The sequence below is a fragment of the Haliotis rufescens genome, unplaced genomic scaffold (assembly GCF_023055435.1).
Source record: "Haliotis rufescens isolate VD_foot unplaced genomic scaffold, xgHalRufe1.0.p SCAF_32, whole genome shotgun sequence".
In the NCBI taxonomy this organism is placed as follows: domain Eukaryota; kingdom Metazoa; phylum Mollusca; class Gastropoda; order Lepetellida; family Haliotidae; genus Haliotis; species Haliotis rufescens.
The window spans coordinates 5,552,388-5,578,912 of record NW_025964024.1 but is presented as its reverse complement, the minus strand read 5'-3'; the positions used below and the strand labels follow the sequence as shown (position 1 = coordinate 5,578,912).

The window sequence follows — 26,525 nt, the reverse complement described above, 5'->3', positions numbered from 1 at the left end:
TTCGGAGTCCCATTGGCCCAATACTTAAAATACAATTGAAAAACTGGAATCATCGTGTGAGGAACTTTTTACAGAACTTCAACTTGGGTCATTTCATTCTATACGACGGCACTCTGGAAAAGGGTCTCTTTATTAAAACTGTACATGATACCGTCTTTAACAGATAGGGGCGGTCGGGTAGCCTAGTGGTTAAAGCGTTCGCTCGTCACGCCGAAGACCCGGGTTCGATTCCCGACATGGGTACAATGTTTGAAGCCCATTTCTGGTGTCCCCCGCGGTGATATTGCTGGGATATTGCTAAATGCGGCGTAAAACCATACACACTCACACTGACTCACTTTAACAGATACAAACAGTCATGGGAGGAAACAATCCGGAGTGAAGCAGCACATAGTGGAAGCAGCAAGTTACGGTCGTACAAACAATTTAAGAGTGAATATGGACAAGAAAGCTATGTCAGTCCACCAATCCCACGCAAACCCAGAAGTGCACTAGCAAAGTTTAGACTGGGCGTGGCCCCTCTGCGGATCGCAACGGGCAGATACGAGAACATACCCAGAGAGATGCGGCTGTGTCTTAACTGCAAAAATGTCATGGAAGATGAGAAGCATGTCCTTTTATTCTGTCCCCTTTACGACGAAATACGTTTTAGCCTCATCAACAAGTGCAATAGTTTATGGATAGATTTTACTTCTTTGACAGAGCAAGATAAATATATTAGGATTCTATCAACTGATGACCTCACCTTTTACTGTGCCAGAACCTGCCATGACATTTTATATACCCGGAGGAATATTTTATATCATTGAGTCTTAAACATTGTATTGTATATTAATGTATGTATATTTTAATATTTAGCTTTTGGTTTTTTTTTACTATGTGCCTGTTTACAATGTACCGTCTCTCATAAATCGCTGTGCGATTGGTTGTATACAACTTTAATGTAACTATATTTTTAATTTATTTTAACAAAAATGTGGTATACAAGTGAGACGTTAATAAAATCTTCTTCTTTTTCTTTTCTTCTTCTACAATGCATAAAGTATCTGATACACTGACATCATTTCCTTACACAACACGAAAGTCCCTACTTAAAAGTTGTTGGCTTAGCAGTTAATGAAGGATACTGATACCTGATGACATATCTCGCATTCGCATTCGTTACCGATTTAAAGGATTCCAGGTGATTTAGAAGGATTGAAAACAAAAGGAGTGACAGAATTTCCCCTTATATGTAATATCGGTGTTAACATATGAATAACAAGTATATTATCTGTCCTTGAAATCTTCTTTCTTAAGCCAACCTGCGCTAAGCTGGGGCGGTCGGGTAGCCTTGTGGTTAAAGCGTTCGCTCGTCACGCCGAAGACTCCGGGTTCGATTCCCGACATGGGTACAATATGTGAAGCCCATTTCTGGTGTCCCCCGCCGTGATTTTGCTGGAACATTTCTAAATGCGGCGTAAAACCATACTCACTCACTCACTCACTCACTTATAAGAGCGTGTTCTTCTAAAAAATAATTAAACGGTCATTTAGAATACTTGTAAATACTTACCGAAGCAACTCAGCAATGTTATTGGTCTGTATGAATGTGGGTCAGATGGATCACCCTTATGTTTGTAAATTGGTTTTATTATTTCTGTTAACAATTATTCAGGGATAATACCAGAGGCGAATACCAGATTTTTAAAAAAAAACAGTATATAACTGGGCTAGTAAACGACACTGTCAATGATATACTTGTCGTTTTCTACATTATCTAGACTTGCAGCTTTGTCCTCGCTGCCTTTATAATTTCGTCGGTAGTGATGAGAGAATCTCACCCGAGTGTCTTTTGATATCAAATATATCAACACGAGTTGATAAAAGTGGGAACATTATTGCCACTATTATCAACGAGTGTTGATATATTTGACATTAAAAGACACGAGGGTGAGATTTTATTTATCATCCAGCATCATTCTTCCAACTTTTTTAATTTGTAGACAGTAAGTAGCAGTGTCTTCAGTGTAAAAGGTACAGCTTCAGTAGCAGACCCATTAGTGATGTCATTTGATTGTGGCGTCATGGTAACCAGTAACGTCACAATGGTCTGCAAAGCATTGTGATGTAATTTCATTGTAGCGATATCTACAGGGCAGATGTCGCTTGATCTCATCCAAGCGATATCTCATGTGGGAGCCAGTTTTGGATGATAAATCATCATTTAAAATATTGCAGTCCCCTACATTCCCGTCTAAAATGTAATCATTGACATCATCTTCGTCTTGTTTTGGGTCCTGGTTTACACATTCGTCAGACTGTTCACGATTTTCAACACAAAACATGTTGCTTTCCAATCAAAGTTGAATGAGGAGAGAGTCACTTCACCGAAAATTTTCGCGTGAAGCAACATGTGTTGGATTTAATTTGTACACAATGTTTTGACTCCTTGAAACCAAAAGAAAACATCGTCCGCTCAACTCTGTATATACGCATAAACGTTGGCAACTGATAACAATTTGTTTGGTGTTGGCTAAAGAACAGATATTAATCAGATCATCATCCTCTTACGCTGACAAAAACGTTGCAACATATACACACAGTGCAAATTTACATTTGCACCTGCTCCAGACATGATGTAAATTTGCTTCTGATGTAGATATACACACATGAGTAAACGCGTTCACATGACAAGTATACTCTCGTATGTATTTCTACACACGTATGCACATATACACACATATGTATAGAGGCGCATGTGAACGGGGTATTAGACGTTTGGCAATTTGGTGAAATTCAGGAGCACGGGAACGGTGCCAATAAACCTACAAACATAATCCGGTGAATCTGCGATTTGAGCCGACAATCAGTGGATCCCTGCACAATGTATCAGTGCACTGGGCCACCTGTGTCCCGGGATATGTTGTTTGTTTGTTGGTTGCATTTTTGGTTTGTTCTTTAACGCCGCACTCAGCAATATTCCACCTATATGGCGGCGGTCTGTAAATAATCGAGTCTGGACCAGACAATCCAGTGATTGACGTTATGAGCATCGATCCACGCAATTGGGATACGATGACGTGCATCGACCAAGTCAGCGAGCCTGACCACCCGATCCCGTTATATTCGCCTTTTACGACACGTATGGGTTGCTGAAGACCTATTCTACCCCGGATCTTCACGGGTCCCGGGATATGTAATTACTACGGCTGTATTTTCTATTTTGTATATGTATACTCTATAATTCACGTAACGCCAGTTATACACCATCGGGATAACATCAAACAAATGACAAAAATTTTATAAAAAGATTTCTTTTATGTCAACAGGATAGAACTTACATTTCGTACCCTGTACCGAGAGATCACCGCACAATATTGAATTGCCTCCCTTGTGAATCTTTGACCCGCCGCCCCGTACCCACAAAAGGAGGACTACAGATTTCTTTTAGCACAAATGCTTTCAGCCACAGGACCATGTAACTAGTAACAACCCCTAGGCTGGCTTATGACCCCACGCCGTGTTGTGTCGAACAACTGATATCTCGAGTACAATAAGCAAGGGAACGACACGAAGGCTTGTGTGTACGCTTCCTACACACGACTGTAAACAAGGCACGCTCACAAGACGAAAGTGTGTCAGCATCGGGTGGATGGGATGACGTCTCTTCTGTCAAGATGTCTGCTGACCCGAAAGGCGGTTGTAACCAAGAGCAATGTAGATGCTGTCTGTCTAAGGCTGTCAAGCACAGCGCCCATGCCGACAGAGACGCGGAACCCGTCCACGGTAAACGCGAGACCCTTCAAGGAAATGCCCGGCCCCGCGGGACTGTATTCTCTTCCCGTTCTCGGACCCCTTCTCCAGTTTCATCCTTTCAGTAAGTGGTTAAACTTCCCCAGCTTATTACTTTTATCAACTAGAAGTAATTTTAACATAACAAACCGTCTTACATTACACAACATTACCGAGATAGAGAAATATGCTACAACAATACTACATATCGTTATACATCATTGGTATTATGTGCACCTCAGGATATACACTTGTTGTCAAACGTCTTAACGTTATTATCTAAAAGTAGAAGTATTTTTCTCGTCTTTCCACATTCAGTTCGTTATTAACAGTGAAACGCTTGTGAGATTGCTGCATTGATAACCCTCTCCCTGGTGCTTCGATAGCTTTTATGTATTACCGTAAATCATCGATCAAATAAATGTCTGCCTGAAAAAAAGCCTGGTAAACCGAAAGAAAGAGACATCTGCCTTGAATAAACGTTTGTTTTAACTTAGATGAAAGACGAGCTATTATTACAAAAAAATCTAAATTATCAAAAAATGTTGATGAAAATGAATAAAAAACCGGTGCTATTCCGAGGATTTACGGTATGTACCGACCCAAGCATGGCGATCAGTTTAAGCGACGTGTTTCGTACGAGGACTTTGGTTAGTGTGGGTCGTCACACGTAGCCGGTTTCTTTGATATGCCGGCAGATAATCAGTAGGTTGTGATTGGCATGAGCTTTTATGTGCAGACTGTTGTCTGTATGCAATATAAACCCGCATGTAAGATAAAAGTCATATACAATTTGTTATTAGTGAGTGAGTGAGTATGGTTTTACGCCGCTTTTAGCAATATTCCAGCAATATCACGGCGGGGGACACCAGAAATGGGCTTCACACATTGTTCCCATGTCGGGAATCGAACCCGGGTCTTCGGCATGACGAGCGAACGCTTTAACCACTAGGCTACCCGACCGCCCCAATTTGTTATTAACTTGATATACATACACACATCAAGAACAGACTATACCTGGCCAACCACCCATGCGCTACCGTTAATCGTTAACCGTTAATAGATTACCCAGCAACACCTTAGACTCACTAATGAGTGAGTGAGTGAGTGAGTTGGGGTTAACGCCGCTTTTTACAGTACTCCATTTATATCGCAGCGTGCCAGCTTAAGGTGGGAGGAAAGCCCAAAGTGATGCAGGTCTCAGGCGTTTACCACTTCGGTGAAACCCACGAGCACGGGTATGGTGCTGACAAACCTAGAAACATAATCGGGGTGAACCGGGATTTCGAACCCACAATCATAGGTTTCTGGCGTGCCCAGGGGACGCAACTCTGCCTTAGACGACTGGGCCAACCGTGCCCCTCACTAATGAAAAGCTGACATATGACAGTAATTAGTATTAATTAGCACAGTAATTATAGGTCTTTCCGTTAACTTTATAGATCAAATAGAACAAAGTTACGTATAGCACTGTTCTAGAAATTCCCAGTTTTACATGAATGTGATTCATATCATTACGTTTTCATTATATATGGAGATGCCTGTGTCCGTCTGTCCGTCCGTTCAACTTTCACTCTGTCTGTAGTAAGTTGGGTTTAACGCCGTTTTTAACGCGGCGTGTCAGCTTAATGTGGGAGGAAAGCCCGAAGTGATGCAGGTCTCAGACGTTTACCACTTCGGTGAAACCCACGAGCACGGGTATGGTGCTGACAAACCTAGAAACATAATCGGGGTGAACCGGGATTCGAACCCACAATGATAGGTTTCTGGCGTGTCCAGGGGACGCAACTCTGCACATCGAATCGCGGCGCCTTAGACGACTGGGCCACCCGTGCCCCTCACTAATGAAAAGCTGACATATGACAGTAATTAGTATTAATTAGCACAGTAATTATAGGTCTTTCCGTTAACTTTATAGATCAAATAGAACAAAGTGACGTATAGCACTGTTCTAGAAATTCCCAGTTTTACATGAATGTGATTCATATCATTACGTTTTCATTATATATGGAGATGCCTGTGTCCATCTGTCCGTCCGTTCAACGTTCACTCTCTGTCTGTAGCAAGTTGGGTTTAACGCCGTTTTTAACAGTATTCCAGTTATATCGCGGCGTGTCAGCTTAATGTGGGAGGAAAGCCCGAAGTGATGCAGGTCCCCCACCCGTGCCCCCCTCTGTCTATAGAATCGGAGATAATCTCATAGATCAAAATCTGTTTAATATTTCTTCACCAAACTTTGCGCACATCTCACCCAGCGCTGAAAAATGTGTCTGGAGATATGATTTTTATCAACAACTGTTTATTCACAACAGTTACGTCCTGACGTTGTGTCCTGACCAACTGATTCACTCACCCACTCTTCCTCCCACTAACCCAATCACTCACTCACCTGCAGACCAACACGTTCACGCATGTCGCTAGTATGTTGTCGTGGACGCCTTCCCGCCATCATTTTCAGGAATAAAACACTCCCTTTTGGGCACAGTAATGGTACATATTGAGACCTTATATCAAACGTTGTTTAATCGCAAAGCGAGGCTTACTTTGTCGTTTTAGGATTATTTTAGGATATTGTTATGATACGGACGGCATGTTAGACACTCACTGATAAAAACAACCACCACGGAAATGCCACGACTGGCACCCGAGCGAGCGAGCTCTGGCTTTGATACAGATGGGAGCCAGTGCCACCCATGCCCACAAGGCTAGAACTTTTGGTTGCTGTGTTGCTGTAACTCATCCGATGAAACTTTACATACAGACCGGGCAGACATCAGACAGACCAAGAACAGACAGGTCAGGGGTAACTACGCCCAATGGAGACCGGTACTTGCGTATTTGTTTTCTCCTGAATAGATTCTTGACAGTGACGTCATCAGCGACGAATGCCAAAGGGCATTTGGTTGGTCGACTGATAGTGGCCTGGCGACTCAGGGATCGAGGAATTAGGACTTACAGAGGACAGTTGACAGCGCAACATCGTCGTCAGAGTTTTAGATGGGCCCGATATTTGCTTCGTTGGGGAGGGGAGAACGAACTTCGGCATGGTGCTTTCAGAAGGTCGTGCCGTATGGTAGAGGGAGGTTTATGGTGCGAGGAGGAATTCGTGGGCAGGAGAGAACACCACTGGTCATTGTTAACGGACACTTCACAGCTCAGCGTTACATGGATGACATTCTTTATCCGACTGTCCTACCATTTCTACAACAGCTGCCGCGTGGTATCCTCTAAAAGCGTGACAACGTCAACGTGTTGCGGTGGACTGCACACTTCCGAGTCATGTCCCCCATGGAACAACTTGGGAGGGATCATTCGTCACCGATCGCCTCTTTCCGTAACCTGAAGGAAGACTCGTCCCCCTGTCGATGAATGTTATGTGCGAAAATACGACAAACCAATCAGACTGCACGTATGATTTCAAGTTCTTCGTCAAAGAATCCCTCAGAAATAATTTTTGATTTTACGTATGTCTTGCATCTAAAAATATACCCAAGATACAGTTAAATGTGTTTATTCATACTGTATAATTCCGCACGTCCAGAGGTGCTTTAAATTGTATCTGAAATATATGTAATACATGGGGAAATATATGTGAACCATTTCGCAAGGAATTGACAATTGTTTTAGGTATGCCCGTTTGCGCTAAGACGGAACCCGGTCGCAAAAATGGCCATGAAAGGGGCACGAGTCGCTATTCGGCTTGTCCCGGAATAACACGAGTTGGTCACAAATGGGGAGGGATGTCATGGAACGTCGTGCTCAACAGCAACCACTTCCTCCAGCCAACCGACAAGAAGTGACCCAGACCCTCCAAAACGAATGGCGACGTATTCCACATGGCGTCACCAGACAACAAACTTTTTTTTGTGCGCCTTAGAGTTAGTGTCTTGTATCAAGGGGTGGCCATACAAGCTGTTAATGTGACGCATAATTTAACTAGGATATTATCGATGTGTGTGCCCTTTGTCCTTTACGTTGAAAGCTATCCCACATCAAATCGGGAAACTGCCATGACAAAATCGGATGTTGTGAGACTGTCATTTTAAATGTTCATTTCGTTGAGCATTTTACTTCATGCATCTAACTTTTTAGGTTTTAAACTTGAGCGATTTACAACTATGGTAAAGTTTCTATTCAGTCTATATTGTACATATTATCCACATTTGGCTTATTGCCAGTTGATATGCACTTTATTGCATGTGTTTAGACCCTTAACGTTTTTAGATAGAACACACAGAACACAAATGTGCTTAAGATTGACATACATTCCTGAAATGTTTAGATCTAAACATGTCTTGTTTGTGTTTACATTCTGAACACGTTATTTACAGAGCATCTACATTTTAACTTTATGAAAACCTTAACTCAACATACCTAAATACAGCAATGACGTTGAATAGCAGTACTCGTTTTATTTGCCTGGTACCGGGAGCGCCAGATCCGTGTCTGAACCCATACTGGTCCCGGGGACCCGTAAAGATCCGGTGTAGAATAGGTCATCAGCAACCCATACTTGCCGTAAAGGCGACTATGCTTGTCGTAAGAGGCGACTAACGGGATGCATGGTTTATGCATGTCATCGTATCCCAATTTCGTATCCCACTTATTTATACACCGCCGTCATATTTCTGGAATATTTGTGAGTGTAAAAAAACAACAATAAAAACAAAACAAGAAAAACTAAAAACTGGTCCCAGGAACGCCACGAGGACTTACTCCAAAATATCAAATTTGGCGCTGCCGGGCCGACACCCCCTTTTACGTAACAGGCTGTCACAGCACTAGTGGCGTGAGGAGAATGGGAATTCCAATTTTACTAGGCCACGTGTTATTTAAAGTCTTCCAGCTTTTATATATGGCTCGATGACTTCCTTTTATACGACACTTTTTTCGTTTGTTTAACAGCGGACTATAAACTGGAGACAGCTCACAAGCTGTTCGACAGTCTGCACGATCAACACGGCCGCACGTTCCGTGTGATGCTGAACGGCTGGACGGTCGTCACTGCAGACCCTGTCGGGATTGAAGACGTCTACCTGAACGAGGGACAACTACCCAGTCGACCCGACCTGACTGTCTACATCCACTACTGTGAGAAAAACGAAAAGGAAAAGGGGATGGGCGTAGTGTAAGTTTTGAATGAGTGAATGCCGTTTTACACCGTAGTCCGCAATATCGCAGCGTTAGCTTTACGGGCAACGTGGTCGGATCTTGAACAGAGAAACAAGTGGTCGAATGAGTGAGTGAGTTGGGTTTAACGCCGCTTTTAACAGTATTCCAGTTATATCGCGGCGTGTCAGCTTAATGTGGAAGGAAAGCCCGAAGTGATGCAGGTCTCCGACGTTAATACTTCGGTGAAACCCACGAGCATGGGTATGGTGCTGACAAACCTAGAAACATAATCGGGGTGAACCGGGATCATAGGTTTCTGGCGTGCCAGAGGGACGCAACTCTGCACAGCGAATTGCAGCGCCTTAGACGACTGGGCCACCCGTGCCCCTGGTCGAATGTATGACTATTAGCTGTTACTGGGACCACCAGATCCACAAGTTGATCTTGGATGTGATATCGCCGGCTTTCTCTTATCGGTAATCCATAAGCAATATCAATCCTAACTATGGTAATATTCATGTTTGTGTATTTGCAGTACATGAGGTAAGTTCCTTTGGCCTAAACCAGGTGGGGGGCACGGGTGGCCCAGTCGTCTAAGGCGCCGCGATTCGCTGTGCAGAGTTGCGTCCCTTGGGCACGCCAGAAACCTATGATTGTGGGTTCGAATCCCCGTTCGCCCAAATTATGTTTCTAGGTTTGTCAGCACCATACCCGTGCTCGTGGGTTTCACCGAAGTGATAAACGTCTGGGACCTGCATCACTTCGGGCTTTCCTCCCACATTAAGCTGACACGCCGCGATATAACTGGAATACTGTTAAAAGCGGCGTTAAACCCAACTCACTCACTCACTCACCTAAACCAGGTGAGCTTATAACAAACACGCTCTACGTCCTTACAATCTCGACCTGGATACACTGATAATAACCCGCCCCGAACTGTTAGCAAGTTTTAGGGGTCAGTTTAACAAAACGGTTGTAGCGCCGAGGTTATGGTAACTCCAATACTTTAACATACGACTGTCGTAGCACACCGAACTCTTTGTGCAACGGGGCCCTGTGCGACGACTTTTAACAATTATTAATGTGTGTAGAACTTCTAAGTCGGTCAATATTAGGGAGGTCAAAAGATACTGATTTTTGTGAGTAGTCATTCACACCACCATCTTTTACAATACAGTATAAATGACGTGTATGTTTCATGGCCGACAGTAACGGCATGGATTGGCGACGTCTTCGGACAGCGCTGTCGCGACAGTTGATGCGCCCAGCCTCCCCCCACCAGTACCTGCCCCCCCAGAACGCCGTTGCCGACGACCTCATCTACAGGATGAAAACGCACACGTACAGCCCCGAGGAATACAGGGAGGAACTCTTCAAGTTTGCAGCAGAGAGTAAGAACTTGATTTCAGGAGATATAGTCAAGATTGTCTCCATATGAATTCGGATATCTAACTAAAATCATTACGAAGATTTAAGATTTCCAAAAAATAACATGGGAATGTGCGGATATCCCAGTAGTCGAAAGAACTGGGATTCGCCGTGCATAATTGCGCCTCTCATCCGTGCCAGGATCCGGTGATGATTGAATCGATTCCCGGATTCCTTATTACAACCGCACGCGTGCTATGAGACTCAACAGATATAGCCAAACAGCCTTTAAAATGTTGAGGCGCCTAATCCTGCAAATCGTACAAGAGAGTTGAGAAACTATGTAGTGCCCGAATCCACTGCTCTTTGGTTCCAATTATATTTTCGCCTCGATACTGATCCGGGTTAGAACTGGCCTTCAGCTACCCATGCTTGTCGTGAATCACTGGATTGTCTGGTCCAGATTCGATTTTTACAGACCGCTGGAATATTGCTGAGTCCGGCGTAAAACAACAAACAAACAAAATTTTACGACAAGCATGGGTTGCCGGAGACCGCCTCTAATATAACCCGATCATCACGGTCAGTTGATGAGGAATAGGTGGCTTTATAAAGTGGTCTTCAGCAACCCATGCTTGCCGTAAAAGGCGACTATGCTTGACGTAAAAGGCGACTAACGGGATCAGGTGGTCAGGCTCGCTGAATTGTTTGATGCATGTCATCATATTCCAATTGCGTGGGTCGATGCTCATGATATCAATCACTGGATTGTCTGGTCCAGAAACGATTTTTTTACAGACCGCCAGCATATAGGTGGAATATTGCTGAGTGCGGCGTTAAACAACAAACCAACCAACTTTAATATAATGTGAGATCTGGTGTTATCAAGCCCCGACGGCGTGAATTGATCATCATGCAGTCAACCACTGGTTTGTCTGGCGAACACAACGCCGGAATAGATTGCATTTATTTTGCTGAACACCAACTGTCGACCTGTACGAAGAGAGCAAGGGAAGCCTCATAAAATATAGGTGTTTCGCGGTAATAGGAGCGTCTTGAAAGGTGAAATGAGTATATTACGGCTGCTTCAATGTGGAAGCTGGAGAACCAAAGGGACGCATGGCAAATTCCTATCCGTTATGTCAACTGGCCAATCTTTGAATATTTAGATATTTGATAGAATCAATCGGATAATAATCATAATCATCATCATCATCATATTATGATAAATAGAAAATTCTTTGGAATAGGCCCGTATACCGCTTCAGACCCATCCAGACCTGCAAACCTGATCTTGTCCTTTTTGGATAAATCCAATGAAATCATTTATATAACTGAATTTACTGTCCCTTTTGACACTAATGTGATTGACAAGATTCAGGAAAAACATGGCAAATATGCGGACCTCGCTTTCGAAATCTGTATGGGAATCTCACATTCTCCGAAAAGTTCTGGGTGGGTTTGACTAGGCAGCGCTTCCTGGGAAAAGTTCCATTCGCTGCCAGGGCTGTGTGTGGAGGGGACGAGGGCCCTGAGCTGATGATGAGCCTAACGTGCCTGACTATGCCAGGATCACCCAAACCCTCTTTGCTGCATTTTTTTTATTTTAATCTGTACATAATAACAATGATGATGATGATGATGATGTTCACAGCACGACATTATTATTACCCCAGTCAATGAATCCGTTTTCACTTAATCAGTGCTAGTTTTTTGTCTCCAGAACCTCGGTTTGTTATAACCTTTGGTACCCTGCCCTGATATGGCTGGAATCGTGCTCAAAACAACTATCACCATATTTATGCTCATTGTTGTGCACGTGGATGCGATAAACCAATCCGATAAACTTGGTATTACGACTCGATATATATGCAAATGAGATCACTATGGAACTACTTTTAATCGCCATCGATCGACTCAATGTCTGCTTGTTCATTTAACTATTGACTAGTGTTCCCAAAGGATTAGATGGACGTTTCCCAAAGTGTGGGTGATAATGAAGACAAACAACCCTGCAAAACATTTGGCACTATATGATGGGACTGTTCACTCAAACTCTATATCCATGCGCGGTTTATAAAATTACTTCATACAGCGAAATAACGTCTTAAACATCGATTATAATATGATAAAGAGATTATTATATATACTCTCCTAATCGTATTAAATACAAAGGGGGCACGGGTGGCCCAGTCGTCTAAGGCGCCGCGATTCGCTGTGCAGAATTGCGACCCTTTGGCACGCCAGAAACCTATGATTGTGGGTTCGAATCCCGGTTCGCCCCGATTATGTTTCTAGGTTTGTCAGCACCATACCCGTGCTCGTGGGTTTCACCGAAAAGGGTAAACGTCGGAGAACTGCATCACTTCGGGCTTTCCTTCCACATTAAGCTGACACGCCGTGATATAACTGGAATACTGTTAAAAGCGGCGTTAAACCCAACTCACTCACTCACTCACTCACTCACTCACTATCAAATACAAATATGATACGGAAACAAATCAGCTAATAACCCCTATTTCACCTTCTCCGTGCCTGGCAACATCACCCGACTTTCTTGACCTCTTAACTTCACCTAAGAATATACATAGATATTAGAAATACATTGACTCATTTGGAAACAGGGTATTATATTCACTTGAAAGAATGTACATGTATAGATATGAAAATGACTTTGAAAATATACCAACGATTTTATCACCTGACGCAGAATTAGAATTAGTGGCCTTTTATTTGAATTAGAGAATACCGAGAACATTCTAATGTACATGTTGACGGCCATCTTCCCGAGGCAAACGTGTCCACTAGCCTATATCAAAGCCTACGTTCTACCCTTACCACCACAAGGCCACTAGTCTTGGCTCGACCCTAGCGCAACGTCGCGTAGATCACGAGATTTGCCCCTTGTAATGAAAACGCTATATCCAATCAGATCGCTGTTTTTATCTCATATACCTTCACAAAATGGCGACTACCATGTCGATCAGATAACGAAAACGTTCTCGATATCATCCCTAAAATAAATAACATAGGCAATCGTTGGTGGTGGGGTGTGGGGCGTTGTTAAAAGATGAAAAAGACATATTCGTGTCAACAAAGACAAGCAGCGGTAAATCACTTTCATACGAATATGTACCATTCGTCACCACTCGCCCCTTTCCGTAGCCTGCAAGAAGACTCGTCCCCCTATCGATGAATGTTATGTGCGAAAATACGACAAACCAATCAGAATGCGCGTATGATTTCAAGTTCTTCGTGAAAGAATCCCTCAGAAATATTTTTTTATTTTACATATGTCTTGCATCTAAAAATATACCCAAGACACAGTTAAATGTGTTCAATCATACTGTATAATTCCACATGTCTCGATGTGCTTTAAATTGCATCTGAAATATATATGATATATGGGGAAATAAATGTGAACAAATGCGCAACGAGTTGACAATTGTTTTAGGTATGCCCGTCTGCGCTAATACGGAACCCGGTCGCAAAAATTTCATGAGAGGGGCACGAGTCGCTATTCGGCTTGTCCCGGAATAACACGAGTTGGGTCACGAATGGAATATGTACCAGTCTTGTATGTTGATTTTGTGAAACGATCTCTGATTGGACTATCGTAATGTGTGGTGGTCCAATCATATTTAGCACATGAAAGTGGGCATGCTGTGACAAGGATGGAAACAAAACTTTGATAATGAAGCTGGTGGACGCCTTGGGAAGATTGTGGACGGCCGGAATCGGTTAACCTTCCCAGATTGTTACTAACGCATTCAGTGTGGCAAATATAAGCTTGGAAGTTGAACCGAATTTCACTCACTTGATGTGTAAATGAATAAACCGTTTTACCTACGTCAAATATGTTCCAAACAACATTGTAAATTAGGGTTTACAAGTGTAGTTGCCGTTGGGGATGGGGTGAGTAGGTCACTAGAGCTGGTATTCAGACGGATCCTAAGAGCGGATTCGAATAAGTGAGTGAGTATTGTTTTACGCCGCTTTTAGCAATATTGCAGCAATTCACGGCGGGGGACACCAGAAAGGGGTTTCACACTTTGTACCCATGTGGGGAATCGACCACGGGTCTTCAGCATGACGAGCGAACACTTTATACACTGGGCTTCTCCACCGGCCCTCCCGACTCAAATGATTGGATGTCCGCATTGTCCTTATTGTGTGCCATCACATCCCAAAGTCAAGGACCGTTGCTCCTGGTGTCAACCATTCTTTCTGGATCTTTCAGGTATTGCCGTGGTTGCCTTCAACAAACGATTAGGTTTCCTGTCCGATGACTTAAGCACCGTGTCGCCGGAAAATGACGAATACCTTCAACAAGTGAAAAAGTTCTTTTCCTGTTTGGGCAAGGATGGCAGTAATCCTCCGTTCTACAAGATATTCCCTACTAAGTATTACAGAGATTTCGAGCATGCCGCCAATGTTGGCTACAGGTTTGTTGTCAATATTGCGTTTCATCCTATCCCCTCACAGATTATTGAGCGTGTACTGTTACCATGGTGGTCCAGCTGATTTGTAACGGTAAATGTCCTCCCGTTGTTTGGTCCCGAGGTTTCGTAGAATAAATACACGACAGTACGGAATACAGGAATAGCTACCCACAGTCCGTATATCATTCCTAATCAAAACCCCGTGAAGATTCCGGGGTAGAACCCATGCTTGCCGTAAAAGGTGACTATGCTTGTCGTAAAAGGCGACTAACGGGATCGGGTGGTCAGGCTCGCTGACTTGGTTGATGCATGTCATCAATCCAAATTGCATGAATTGATGCTCATGATATTAATCACTGGATTGTCTGGTCCAGACTCGATTATTTACAGACCGCCGTCATATAGCTGGAATATTGCTGAGTGCGGCGTTAAACAACAAACCAAACCAAAACCTAATCCAAAACGTGGTCAAGTGGATAGAGCGTCTGCCCGGAGAGCGGAAGGCCAGGGGTTCGATTCCTGACCGCGTCATACTTAAAGACGTTTAAATATACGTCTCTATATAAATGCAATAATCTTGAACGCAACGTTAAGCCCTACAAACCAAATCAAAAAGTAAAAGATCACAAAACTTATTATGTAGAAACAATGAAATAAAACTTTAAGTATAATGTTTAAATAATGTAAATGTCTAAGGGCAAAAAGAGATTCCATACTAAAGCGACTCGTGAATTTAATTATCATGCTGACCATGGTTGATTTCTATCAGAAAGTGAATTCGGCATATCTGCACAGAGGAAAAAAAGTTTGCATTTCTAGATAAAAAAAACCGCTAAGGCATCGCAGTTACACGTGCTGTGGTGAGTTGCGCCTTTTGTATTAGGCGTGCCAGATTTCTATGATCGCGAGTTTGAATCCCACAGTTACCCGAGTTATGATTCTTGGTCAGACAGCACTACTCTCGTGCTAACCTCAAGCTTAAAGTGGTGAACGTCCAAGACCGGCATCACTTTCCCCCACACCAAGCTAACTACTGTGATACGGAAATACTGTTCAAAGGCTCGGAAACCCAACTATCATCTTTGACGAAACTTCCTAGGAGTTCAGTTGTTGTGGCCTTTGTTTAGCCTCAGCGAGAGTTACTGTTAGTGAAGGCATATTTCGACAGCACTTCTTTATACATGCTTGCTAAATGTACGAGTGTCCGCACCGAGACGTCGCAGCAGTATAAATGAGGGGGCGAGGTGAAATGGGGTTTAATGTCATGTTAAAGATTGTTGCACTTATGTATATGTGTGTCCGTAGCTGTGTCTGAGAGGCTGCTTGTACTAGTCCAGGCTCATGCCGGTTTTATAGTGCCGGCCCACTGAGATTCCATGACACAGTTTAACATGGATTCCCCACTCAGACACAGGTTACTGACTCCGAGCCGACCTGTCCTGATATTTTCCTTTTAACGCCGAGCGCTAGGCAGATCAACAACAATCTTTTGACGTTTTTTGGTGTGATACTGCCAGGAATGATCCACCAACCTTCCCTTCTCGGGGCACGGAGGCGGTCTCAGTGTAAATGAGTGAGTGAGTGAGTTGGGTTTAACGCCGCTTTTAACATCAGTCCAGTTAAATCACGGCGTGTCAGCTTAATGTGGTAGGAAAGCCCGTGGTGATGCAGGTCTCAGACGTTTACCACTTCGGTGAAACCCACGAGCACGGGTATGGTGCTGACAAACCTAGAAACATAATCGGGGCGTACCGAGATTCGAACCCACAATCATAGGTTTCTGGCGTGACCGAAAGACGCAACTCTGCACAGTGAATCGCGGCGCCTTAGACGACTGGGCCAGCCGTGCCCTCCAGTGTTAATGAAGAAGTTGACATCCATACATTTGTTTCTTATGACGGCGGCACAGTTCGATGAAGTGGACAATCTGTGATCCGGAAACTGTATCGTCCGGAGTCGATACGGGCAGTGATTAGTTGTCACTCACGAAGTCTAAAATATGGTTCAGTTTATTCTACAAGTGGTTTGAATTTTCAGTTACGGCCGGAAGGAAGTGAAACTTGCTCTGAAAACGATGGAGGCACAGAAAAAGGAAGGAACATTTGACCCGGAGGCTCCGAATCTAATACTCACTCTTCTGTCTAACCCGAAGATATCCATGGGAGACATCACCGCTCTGCTACAAGACATACTAGTGGCAGGGACAGACTCGGTGTGTAGTGTGATGTCATTACTAGGGGAGGTAGGGCGGGGCGGGGTTGGAGGTAGGGAGACATCACCGCTCTGCTACAAGACATACTAGTGGCAGGGACAGACTCGGTGTGTAGTGTGATGTCATTACTAGGGGAGGGAGGGCGGGACGGGGTTGGAGGTAGGGGGACATCACCTCACTGCTACAAGACATACTAGTGGCAGGGACAGACTCATCTGCCCAAGGCAAGGAAGTTAACTGACTAAAAGTCCTGTTCCCATGTACCTTTGTCGTACTAGGCTGGAATTATAGGCTTCGAGATATAATTTGGTTGGACTAATGATATTAAATATGTTCATGTATACCGTCAACTGGGCGCCGACATATATTTTCCCTCGTCTTTTCATGTTTTTATTCAGCGTGCTCAAGTGTTGTGTTATAATCCACATGTGCTGGGTGTATGTGAGGCAGGGAAGGCGAAAGGTTTCTTCGATTAATTTGATCAGATCGTCTGACTAGACGCGCCATTTTATTTGAAGCAAGGCAAATGATATGAGAGGTGACTCTCATGAGAAGGAACATAGAAGGGACATAACTCGCAATGACCACTGATGGCGCTACGATCGAGCCACAAAATTCCTGCCTAGTTCGGAAAGGGTTGAAAACCTGACTTTCATAGTCTTTTATTGCCACGGGAAGATGGGACAGGCACGTTGTGTTGTATGATGCCATTGCTAGGAGAGGGAGGGGATAGGGAGACATCACCGCACTGCTACAAGATATATTGGTGGCAGTGACAGACTCGGTGTTTGAATGACGTCATTGATAGGGCGGGGAGGATTGGATAGGGCGACCGCACCGCAAAGCTACAAGACAATGATGCTATTCTCTTCTTTTTATAACCGTGTCCTCGGTTACAGACTGCCAAGAACATGGAATGTTTCCTCTTCCATCTGGGCTGCAACAGAGACGTCCAGAGACGCTTATATGAAGAGGTCGTAGAGGTCGTTGGACATGCGCAGTCTGGACGTCCGCTCGAGGCAGGGCAGATGGAAACAATGCCCTATTACAGGGCCTGCCAGACAGAATCGTTTCGGTATGTTTGATTGAACTATTTCACGAATGTGAGTGACTTGAGTTAACGGCCACTTTGAAAATAATTTCAGTTATGTCATGTGGCGTGAGCTTAATTTGGAACCGAAATGTTGCAGGTTCAAGAAATTTGGTACTCTGGGTGATCAGAGGGACCCCTCAAAAGTGTAGAACTTACGTGCGATTGTACAAACCAGAATGCAGTTTCGCTCATTGACTTTTACGTCTCGCGTTTGGCTATGACGGCGGTCAGTAAATAATCGAGTCTGGAACAGACAATCCAGGGATTGACATCTTGAGCATCGACCCACGCAGTTGGGATACGATGACATGTGTCAACAAAGTCAGCGAGCCTGACCACCCGATACCGTTAGTCGCCTCTTACGACAAGCTTAGTCGCCGCGGTTAATAAGCTGCTCGTCATTTTGCCATTTACTAAGCTGCATAGTTAACATAACATCGGCCAATGCAATAAACCCGACACCCACCCAATCATCAATGCGGTAACAGTTAATGTGAAATGATGACTAAATGACATCACAAATTCGATTTATTGACATCTAACATTCACCAATATTATATATCACAAAATGAATAATTAATTTCCCGAATTAGATCATTAGCTATCACTAATAGCGATTTATGAAAGTGCGATTTTTTAATGTCTTGAGAAAACTTCAGTCGACAGAAATCTGTACGTTGAAATCAATGTTGTTTACGAACCGGGTGTTAGGTTCATTCGCGATATTGATTGGAATAGTCATAGACTCGTTAGTCTAGCCAAAATGAAACTCCGGAATTCCAGACTAGTTCGGCAAGGATGGAAACTGGACTTTTGTAGTCAGTTAACTACCTTGTCTCGGTAAGATGGGCACTGTAAATAGAATGTTTAGGACTGACTTTATTCAACTCCCCGACCCTCTCACCCACAGAAAGCTGTATCCTGTCATGCTCGGTTCGCCAAGGATCATGCCCCGTGATTCCGTCATTGCAGGATTCCACGTGCCGAAAGGGGTAAATAATTGTATTCATATTTATTTTTGAAGTTTTGGAGTATGTAACGTCGTCTATTTTCGAATTCTCCATCCAAACTGTGTCTAAAACTAAGTGTTCCATTTTCATTTCATTCAGTATACGTATATAACGTCACAAGCGCCTATCTATAATGTACATATGTATGTAAAGTCTTATACATCTAGCGTCATCAGTGGCACATGCATATTACGTCATCAGCTACCAGGGTGTATCGTCATCATTTACGCGTGAATATAACACGAGTGGTGAGATGACGCCTACACACGTATTACGTCATAATTATATAAACGTTCATGTCAATAATCGTTACACGAAATGATTTTCATTCACAGATCATAGATCACTGACCTTTCCCTTAAGTTATCATTAAAGTACGGTCATTTATCCCATGACGTGGGACGCTAATAGATCCAGTTAAGGCAGATAATCCCCATTTCCTGTCAGTTATGTTCCACTGACCGTCTCATGTCTCTCTGACAAATTTGGGATCACAGTATAACCACTCCTGTCATTTTCAAATACTATTTATGCCTCTGGGAATGTATATAACCGTCCTGTTTTCTCTCAGACCTGTGTGTTATGCAACAACCGGAGATTGATGATGGATGAGGAGTATTTCCAGGACCCAGCACGCTATGATCCAGACCGGTGGAGGAGGGATGAACACCGGAAATACATTAGTAATATTCCTAAATTTGCCAACTTGCCATTTGGCTTCGGTGTACGCAATTGCCTGGGCCGGAGATTCGCTTTGCAGGAGATTTGGCTGGGAGTGGTGAAGGTAGGGAGGATTTGTGAATGACTGCAATTGATTCATTTATTCACGTCACTGTTTTTTGTGTATATAAATATATAGGTCACTGTATCAGGTTGTGGGCGTCGCTCTGGGGGTAACTGACCAACATGCGTAAGAAGGAAAGGTTCCGTTTCAAACTGGAATATTTAATGACGATCCCTATTTGGCTTTTAGGTTGTGTTGTGTGATGTTGGCATTTTGGGTAATGGCCACAAATTCTGTTGGTTGGCAGAAGCGCATATACACATGGAAAAAAAGTTACCATCACCATTATTTGGTTGATATACCACAAAATTTTGGAAATATATCATATTTCAAAGATCTCATTTTAATACATGTCTACGAGACGGTCGATATGTGATAATATGTCCCTCGACATATTGGAAATACTTACAATTGACAGATCTCATTTTGATAAATGTTTGCGATACGACCGATATCTGGTGCATCTTTGGTGGAAGAACCATGTATGTTTCTCCAGATGGTCACAATTTCATATCTAATATCATATATACCGTGATCCCGCAGATGAAGCAATTGACTGGATGGTCAAATAACGGTTGCCTTGGCTACACGATATGTCAATATAAGTCAGTAGAACCTCTTCGGAAAATTAATACACGATGCAACTTTATTGTATATGGAAATATGGTACATATAGTTAATAATGAGTAAGTGAGTGAGCCGCTTTTAACAGTATTCCAGTTATATCACGGCATGTCAGCTTAATGTGGGAGGAAAGCCCGAAGTGATGTAGGTCTCAGACGTTTACCACTTCGGTGAAACCCACGGTATGGTGCTGACCAACCTAGAAACATAATCGGGGCGAACCGGGATTCGAACCCACAATCATAGGTTTCTGGCGTGCCCAAGGGACGCAAGTCTGCACAGCGAATCGCGGCGCCTTAGACGACTGGGCCACCCGTGCCCCCAAGTTAATAATGCTTTACAGTTGTATGTTGGAATATGTTACATAAAGTTTATGATGATTAACTATTGTACATGGAAATTTTGTACTGAGAGTTTATTTTATGGCAGTTTTCATATCATGCCCTTTATCAACCCGAGTCCCCGGGTCAACCCGAGGGCCGAGGGACAGAAGGGCTGATTTGGGGGTCGATGGTTGATATGGGGTACGCTATGGAAACGGCCATATTATCATCTGCCTGTAACACCTGCTCCATCTGTCTGTAACACCACATATCAGTCAGTAACACCCACTCTATATGTCTGTAACAGCATCTTCATGTATGTAACACATATCTGTCTGTAACACCAACTAAATGTATTTAACAGATATCCACCTGTCTGTAACACCAACACCATGCCTGTAACATCCATCCATCTGTTTGTAACACCCACTCTATCTGTCTGTAACATCCATTCCATCTGTCTGTAACACCCATCCATCTGTTTTTAACATCCACTCCATCTGTTTGTAACACCCACTCTATCTGTCTGTAACATCCATCCATCTGTCTGTAACACCTGCTCCATCTGTCTGTTACATCCACTCCATATCTGTTGCACCCATCCATCTGTCTGTAACACCTGCTCATTCTGTCTGTTACATCCACTCCATCTGTCTGTAACACCACTCCATTTCTGTAACATCCACTCCATCTGTCTGTAACACCAACTCCATCTGCGTGTAACACCCACTCCATGCCTGTAACATCATCCATCTGTCTGTAACATCAACTCCATCTGTCTGTAACATCCACTCCATGCCTGTAACATCCATCCATCTGTCTGTTACATCAACTCCATCTGTCTGTTACATCCACTCCATACCTGTTACACCCATCCATCTGTCTGTAACACCTGCTCATTCTGTCTGTTACATCCACTCATTCTGTCTGTAACACCCACTCCATGCCTGTAACATCCATCCATCTGTCTGTAACATCAACTCCATCTGCGTGTAACACCCATTCCATGTGTCTCTTAACACCAATCTATATGTCTGTAACACCCATCTATCTGTCTGTAACACCAACTCTATGCTTGTAACACCCACTCCATGCCTGTAACATCCATCCATCTATCTGTAACATCCACTCCATGCCTGTAACACCCACCCATGTGTCTCTAACACCAATCCATCTGTCTGTAACACCTGCTCCATCTGTCTGTTACATCCACTCCATATCTGTTGCACCCATCCATCTGTCTGTAACACCTGCTCATTCTGTCTGTTACATCCACTCCATCTGTCTGTAACACCACTCCATTTCTGTAACATCCACTCCATCTGTCTGTAACACCAACTCCATCTGCGTGTAACACCCACTCCATGCCTGTAACATCATCCATCTGTCTGTAACATCAACTCCATCTGTCTGTAACATCCACTCCATGCCTGTAACACCCATCCATCTGTCTATAACATCCACTCCTTGCATGTAACATCCATCCATGTGTCTCTAACACCAATCCATATGTCTGTAACACCCATCTATCTGTATGTAACATCCACTCCATCTGTCTATAACATCCACCCCATGCATGTACCATCCATCCATGTGTCTCTAACACCAATCCAAATGTCTGAAACACCCATCTATCTGTCTGTAACACCAACTCCATGCCTCCTGTAACATCCATTCATCTGTTTGTAACACCCACTCCATGTCTGTAACACCCACTCTATGCCTGTAACATCCATCCATATGTCTGTAACACCCATCTATCTGTCTGTAACACCAACTCCATGCCTCCTGTAACATCCATTCATCTGTTTGTAACACCCACTCCATGTCTGTAACACCCACTCTATGCCTGTAACATCTATCCATATGTCTGTAACACCCATCTATCTGTCTGTAACACCAAATCCATGCCTCCTGTAACATCCATTCATCTGTTTGTAACACCCACTCCATGTCTGTAACACCTACTCCATGCCTGTAACATCCATACATGTATGTCTGTAACACCCATCCATCTGTCTGTAACACCAACTCCATGCCTCCTGTAACATCCATTCATCTGTTTGTAACACCCATCTATCTATCTGTAACATCCATCCATATGTCTGTAACACCCACTCCATGCCTCATGTAACATCCATTCATCTGTTTGTAACACCCACTCCATGTCTGTAACACCCACTCCATGCCTGTAACACCAACTCCATGTATTTAACAACTATCTAATTGTCTGTAACACCCACTCCATGTATTTAACACCCATCCATGTGTCTCTAACACCAACCTATATGTCTGTTACACCCATCTATCTGTCTGTAACACAAACGCCATGCCTGAAACAGCACCACCATCTGTCTGTAAGACCCACTCCACGTATTTAACACCCATCCATGTGTCTCTAACACCAACCCATATATATGTTACACCCATCTATCTGTCTGTAACACCAACGCCATGCCTGAAACAGCACCACCATCTGTCTGTAAGACCCACTCCATCTGCCTGTAAGACCTACTCCATGCCTGTAACACCACTCGAGCTGCCCGTAACACCAACTCCATCTGTCTGTAACAGCATCTTCTTGTATGTAACACATATCTGTCTGTAACACCCACTACATGTATTTATCAGATATCCACCTGTCTGTAACACCAACTCCATGCCTGTAACATCCATCCATCTCTTTGTTACACCCACTCTATCTGTCTGTAACATCCACTCTATCTGTCTGTAACATCCACCCATCTGTCTGTAACACCTGCTCCATCTGTCTGTAACACCAACTCCATGCCTGTAACATCCATCCATCTGTTTGTAACACCCACTCTATGTGTCTGTAACATCCATCCATCTGTCTGTAACATCAACTCCATCTGTCTGTAACACCCACTCCATGCCTGTAAAATCCATCCATCTGTCTGTAACACCAACTCCATCTGTCTGTAACATCCATTCCATGCCTGTAACACCCACCCATGTGTCTCTAACACCAATCCATCTGTCTGTAACATCCATCCATCTGTCTGTAACACCTGCTCCATGCCTATAACACCCATCCATCTGTCTATAACATCCACTCCTTGCATGTAACACCCATCCGTGTGTCTCTAACACCAGTCCATATGTCTGAAACACCCATCTATCTGTCTGTAACACCAACTCCATGCCTCCTGTAACATCCATTCATCTGTTTGTAACATCCACTCCATGTCTGTTACACCCACTCTATGCCTGTAACATCCATACATATGTCTGTAACACCCATCTATCTGTCTGTAACACCACTCATTTCTGTCACATCCTCTCATCTGTCTGTAACATCCACTCCATCTGCGTGTAACACCCACTCCATACCTGTTACACCCATCCATCTGTCTGTAACACCTGCTCATTCTGTCTGTTACATCCACTCCATCTGTCTATAACACCACTCCATTTCTGTCACATCCTCTCATCTGTCTGTAACATCCACTCCATCTGCGTGTAACACCCACTCCATGCCTGTAACATCCATCCATCTGTCTGTAACATCAACTCCATCTGTCTGTAACATCAACTCGATCTGCGTGTAACACCCACTCCATGCCTATAACATCCATCCATCTGTCTGTAACATCCACTCCATCTGTCTGTAACATCCACTCCATGCCTGTAACACCCATCCATGTGTCTCTAACACCAATCCATATGTCTGTAACATCCATCCATCTGTCTGTAACACCTGCTCCATCTGTCTCTTACATCCACCGCATACCTGTTACACCCATCCATCTGTCTGTAACACCTGCTCATTCTGTCTGTTACATCCACTCCATCTGTCTGTAACACCCACTCCATGCCTGTAACATCCATCCACTACATGTATTTAACAGACATCCACCTGTCTGTAACACCACTCGAGCTGCCTGTAACTCCCAACTCCATCTGTCTGTATTAGCATCTTCATGTATGTAACACATATCTGTCTGTAACACCCACAACATGTATTTAACAGATATCCACCTGTCTGTAACACCACTCGAGCTGCCTGTAAGACCTACTCCATACCTGTAACACCTACTCCATTGCCTGTAACACCCACTCCATCTGACTGTAACACCCCTCCATCTGCCTGTAACACCCACTTCATCTGTCTGTAACACCCACTCATTATGTCTGAAACACCCACTCCATCTACGTTACACCCACTCCATCTGTCTGTAACACCCATCTGTCTGTAACACCCACTCATTATGTTTGAAACACCCACTCCATCTGTCTGTAACATCCACTCATTATGCCTCAAACACCCACTCCTTCTGCAATACACCAAATCCACCTGCCTGTAACACCCACTCCTTCTGCCTGTAACACCTATCTGTCTGTAAAACCCACTCATTATGTCTCAAACACCCACTCCATCTGTCTGTAACACCCACTCATTATGTCTGAAACACCCTTCTGTCTGTAACACCCACTCCATCTGCCTGTAACACCCATCTGTCTGTAACACTCTCTCCATATGTCTGTAACACCCACTCTATCTGTCTGTAACACCCTTTCCATCTGTCTGTAACACCCACTCCATCTGTCTGTCATACCCACTCCATCTGTCTGTAACACCCATCCGTCTGTAACACCCAATCCATCTATCTGTAACACCCTCTCCATCTGTCTGTAACACCCTCTCCATCTGACATCCCACATCTGTCTGTATTATTGTTTGGCCTCTAACGACGCGTATCAGTATTGCCTGCTACGTTGTTAAATAACATTCAGTGTTTCTCTGTGTTTCAGATCATCCAAAACTTCGAAGTCATCGTTGAAGACGAAGATGCGGGGACGGACATTGAGTACCACACTTTTATTCAACCGGCCAAACCTATCCGGTTCAATTTCAAACCGAGATAGACTAGAAAATGATTCATCGGAAACCGTTTGGGAGATCAAAGAATACCCAAACGGAAAAACAGTGTTGCACAACGCGAATAATCACATGTGTGGGTAAGACACGAGACACGAGCACTTATTACGCAACGAATGACGACTATTATTTCACTTCGCTAGAGTTCACAGAGTTTCGTCCCTTTGAAGTACCAAGATCCGCCGATAGTTGGTTTCGAATTCGGCCTGATAGTGACCCTTCCTTTTGTCCCATATATCGTGCTCATGGGTTTTTCCAAGGCCACAAACATCTACGACTTATTGCCTTCCTCTCACATTACGCTGACGCATCGTGTTATTCCCGAACGATTGTTCAAAATGGCGTTGAACCGAACTCAACACTCATGCACTGCTTGACACTAGGAATGTATCCCTAGTTATATGAGTACTGCATCCTTTGTATAAGCATCTTGTTATGTAGGCGTCTCCAGTAAATGACCTTGGAACGTGTACATTGTCCTGTGAATGGAAATCTTAAAGCACCCTGGTCGACATTGCTACCATCCATTAGAACGTTTTTGGCTACGAATGTATATTTTAATCACCATTTTATTACAGCTGTCACATGCGCTTTTAGCGGAACTTGCGCTTTTAGCGGAAAATAGTAGTAAAAATATTACTGCTCGATTGCCATTGCAATCGATTTTCGTCATCGAATTTTGTTAGTTTGTTCCTTTTATGTAAATATCAGAAATAGTAACAGGAATGTTTGGAACAGGTTTCATGCTTGATCAATATGACGTGTTTATTTTAAAGAAATGTTAAAGGTTGTCAGGTGAAATCTGCGGATTATTTAAATAAATTTACATCTCAAACGCAGCGTCGTCTTTTCGTGATTTGTCAACTGTCATCTTCATAAT

At 43.6% G+C, this 26,525-nt stretch overlaps 1 protein-coding gene across 1 annotated transcript; it reads left to right on the top strand.

Annotated features, from left to right (window-relative positions):
* Positions 1-3,383: 3,383 nt before the first annotated feature.
* On the top strand, positions 3,384-26,525 carry LOC124147689 (probable cytochrome P450 49a1). The gene is made up of 9 exons (XM_046518417.2): positions 3,384-3,859; positions 8,680-8,902; positions 10,096-10,277; positions 14,495-14,699; positions 16,734-16,908; positions 17,808-17,983; positions 18,912-18,993; positions 19,583-19,795; positions 25,519-26,525. Exons 1-9 carry the CDS (start codon positions 3,640-3,642, stop codon positions 25,630-25,632), a joined length of 1,590 nt encoding a protein of 529 aa, XP_046374373.1. The 5' UTR covers positions 3,384-3,639; the 3' UTR covers positions 25,633-26,525.

Excerpts from the sequence above, each read along its gene's own strand:
- LOC124147689 (XM_046518417.2), top strand. The coding sequence starts at position 3,640 with ATGACGTCTCTTCTGTCAAGATGTCTGCTGACCCGAAAGGCGGTTGTA. Across the intron at positions 3,860-8,679 it reads TCTCCAGTTTCATCCTTTCA|CGGACTATAAACTGGAGACA; the intron begins GTAAGTGGTTAA and ends TTTGTTTAACAG. Across the intron at positions 19,796-25,518 it reads TTTGGCTGGGAGTGGTGAAG|ATCATCCAAAACTTCGAAGT; the intron begins GTAGGGAGGATT and ends TCTGTGTTTCAG.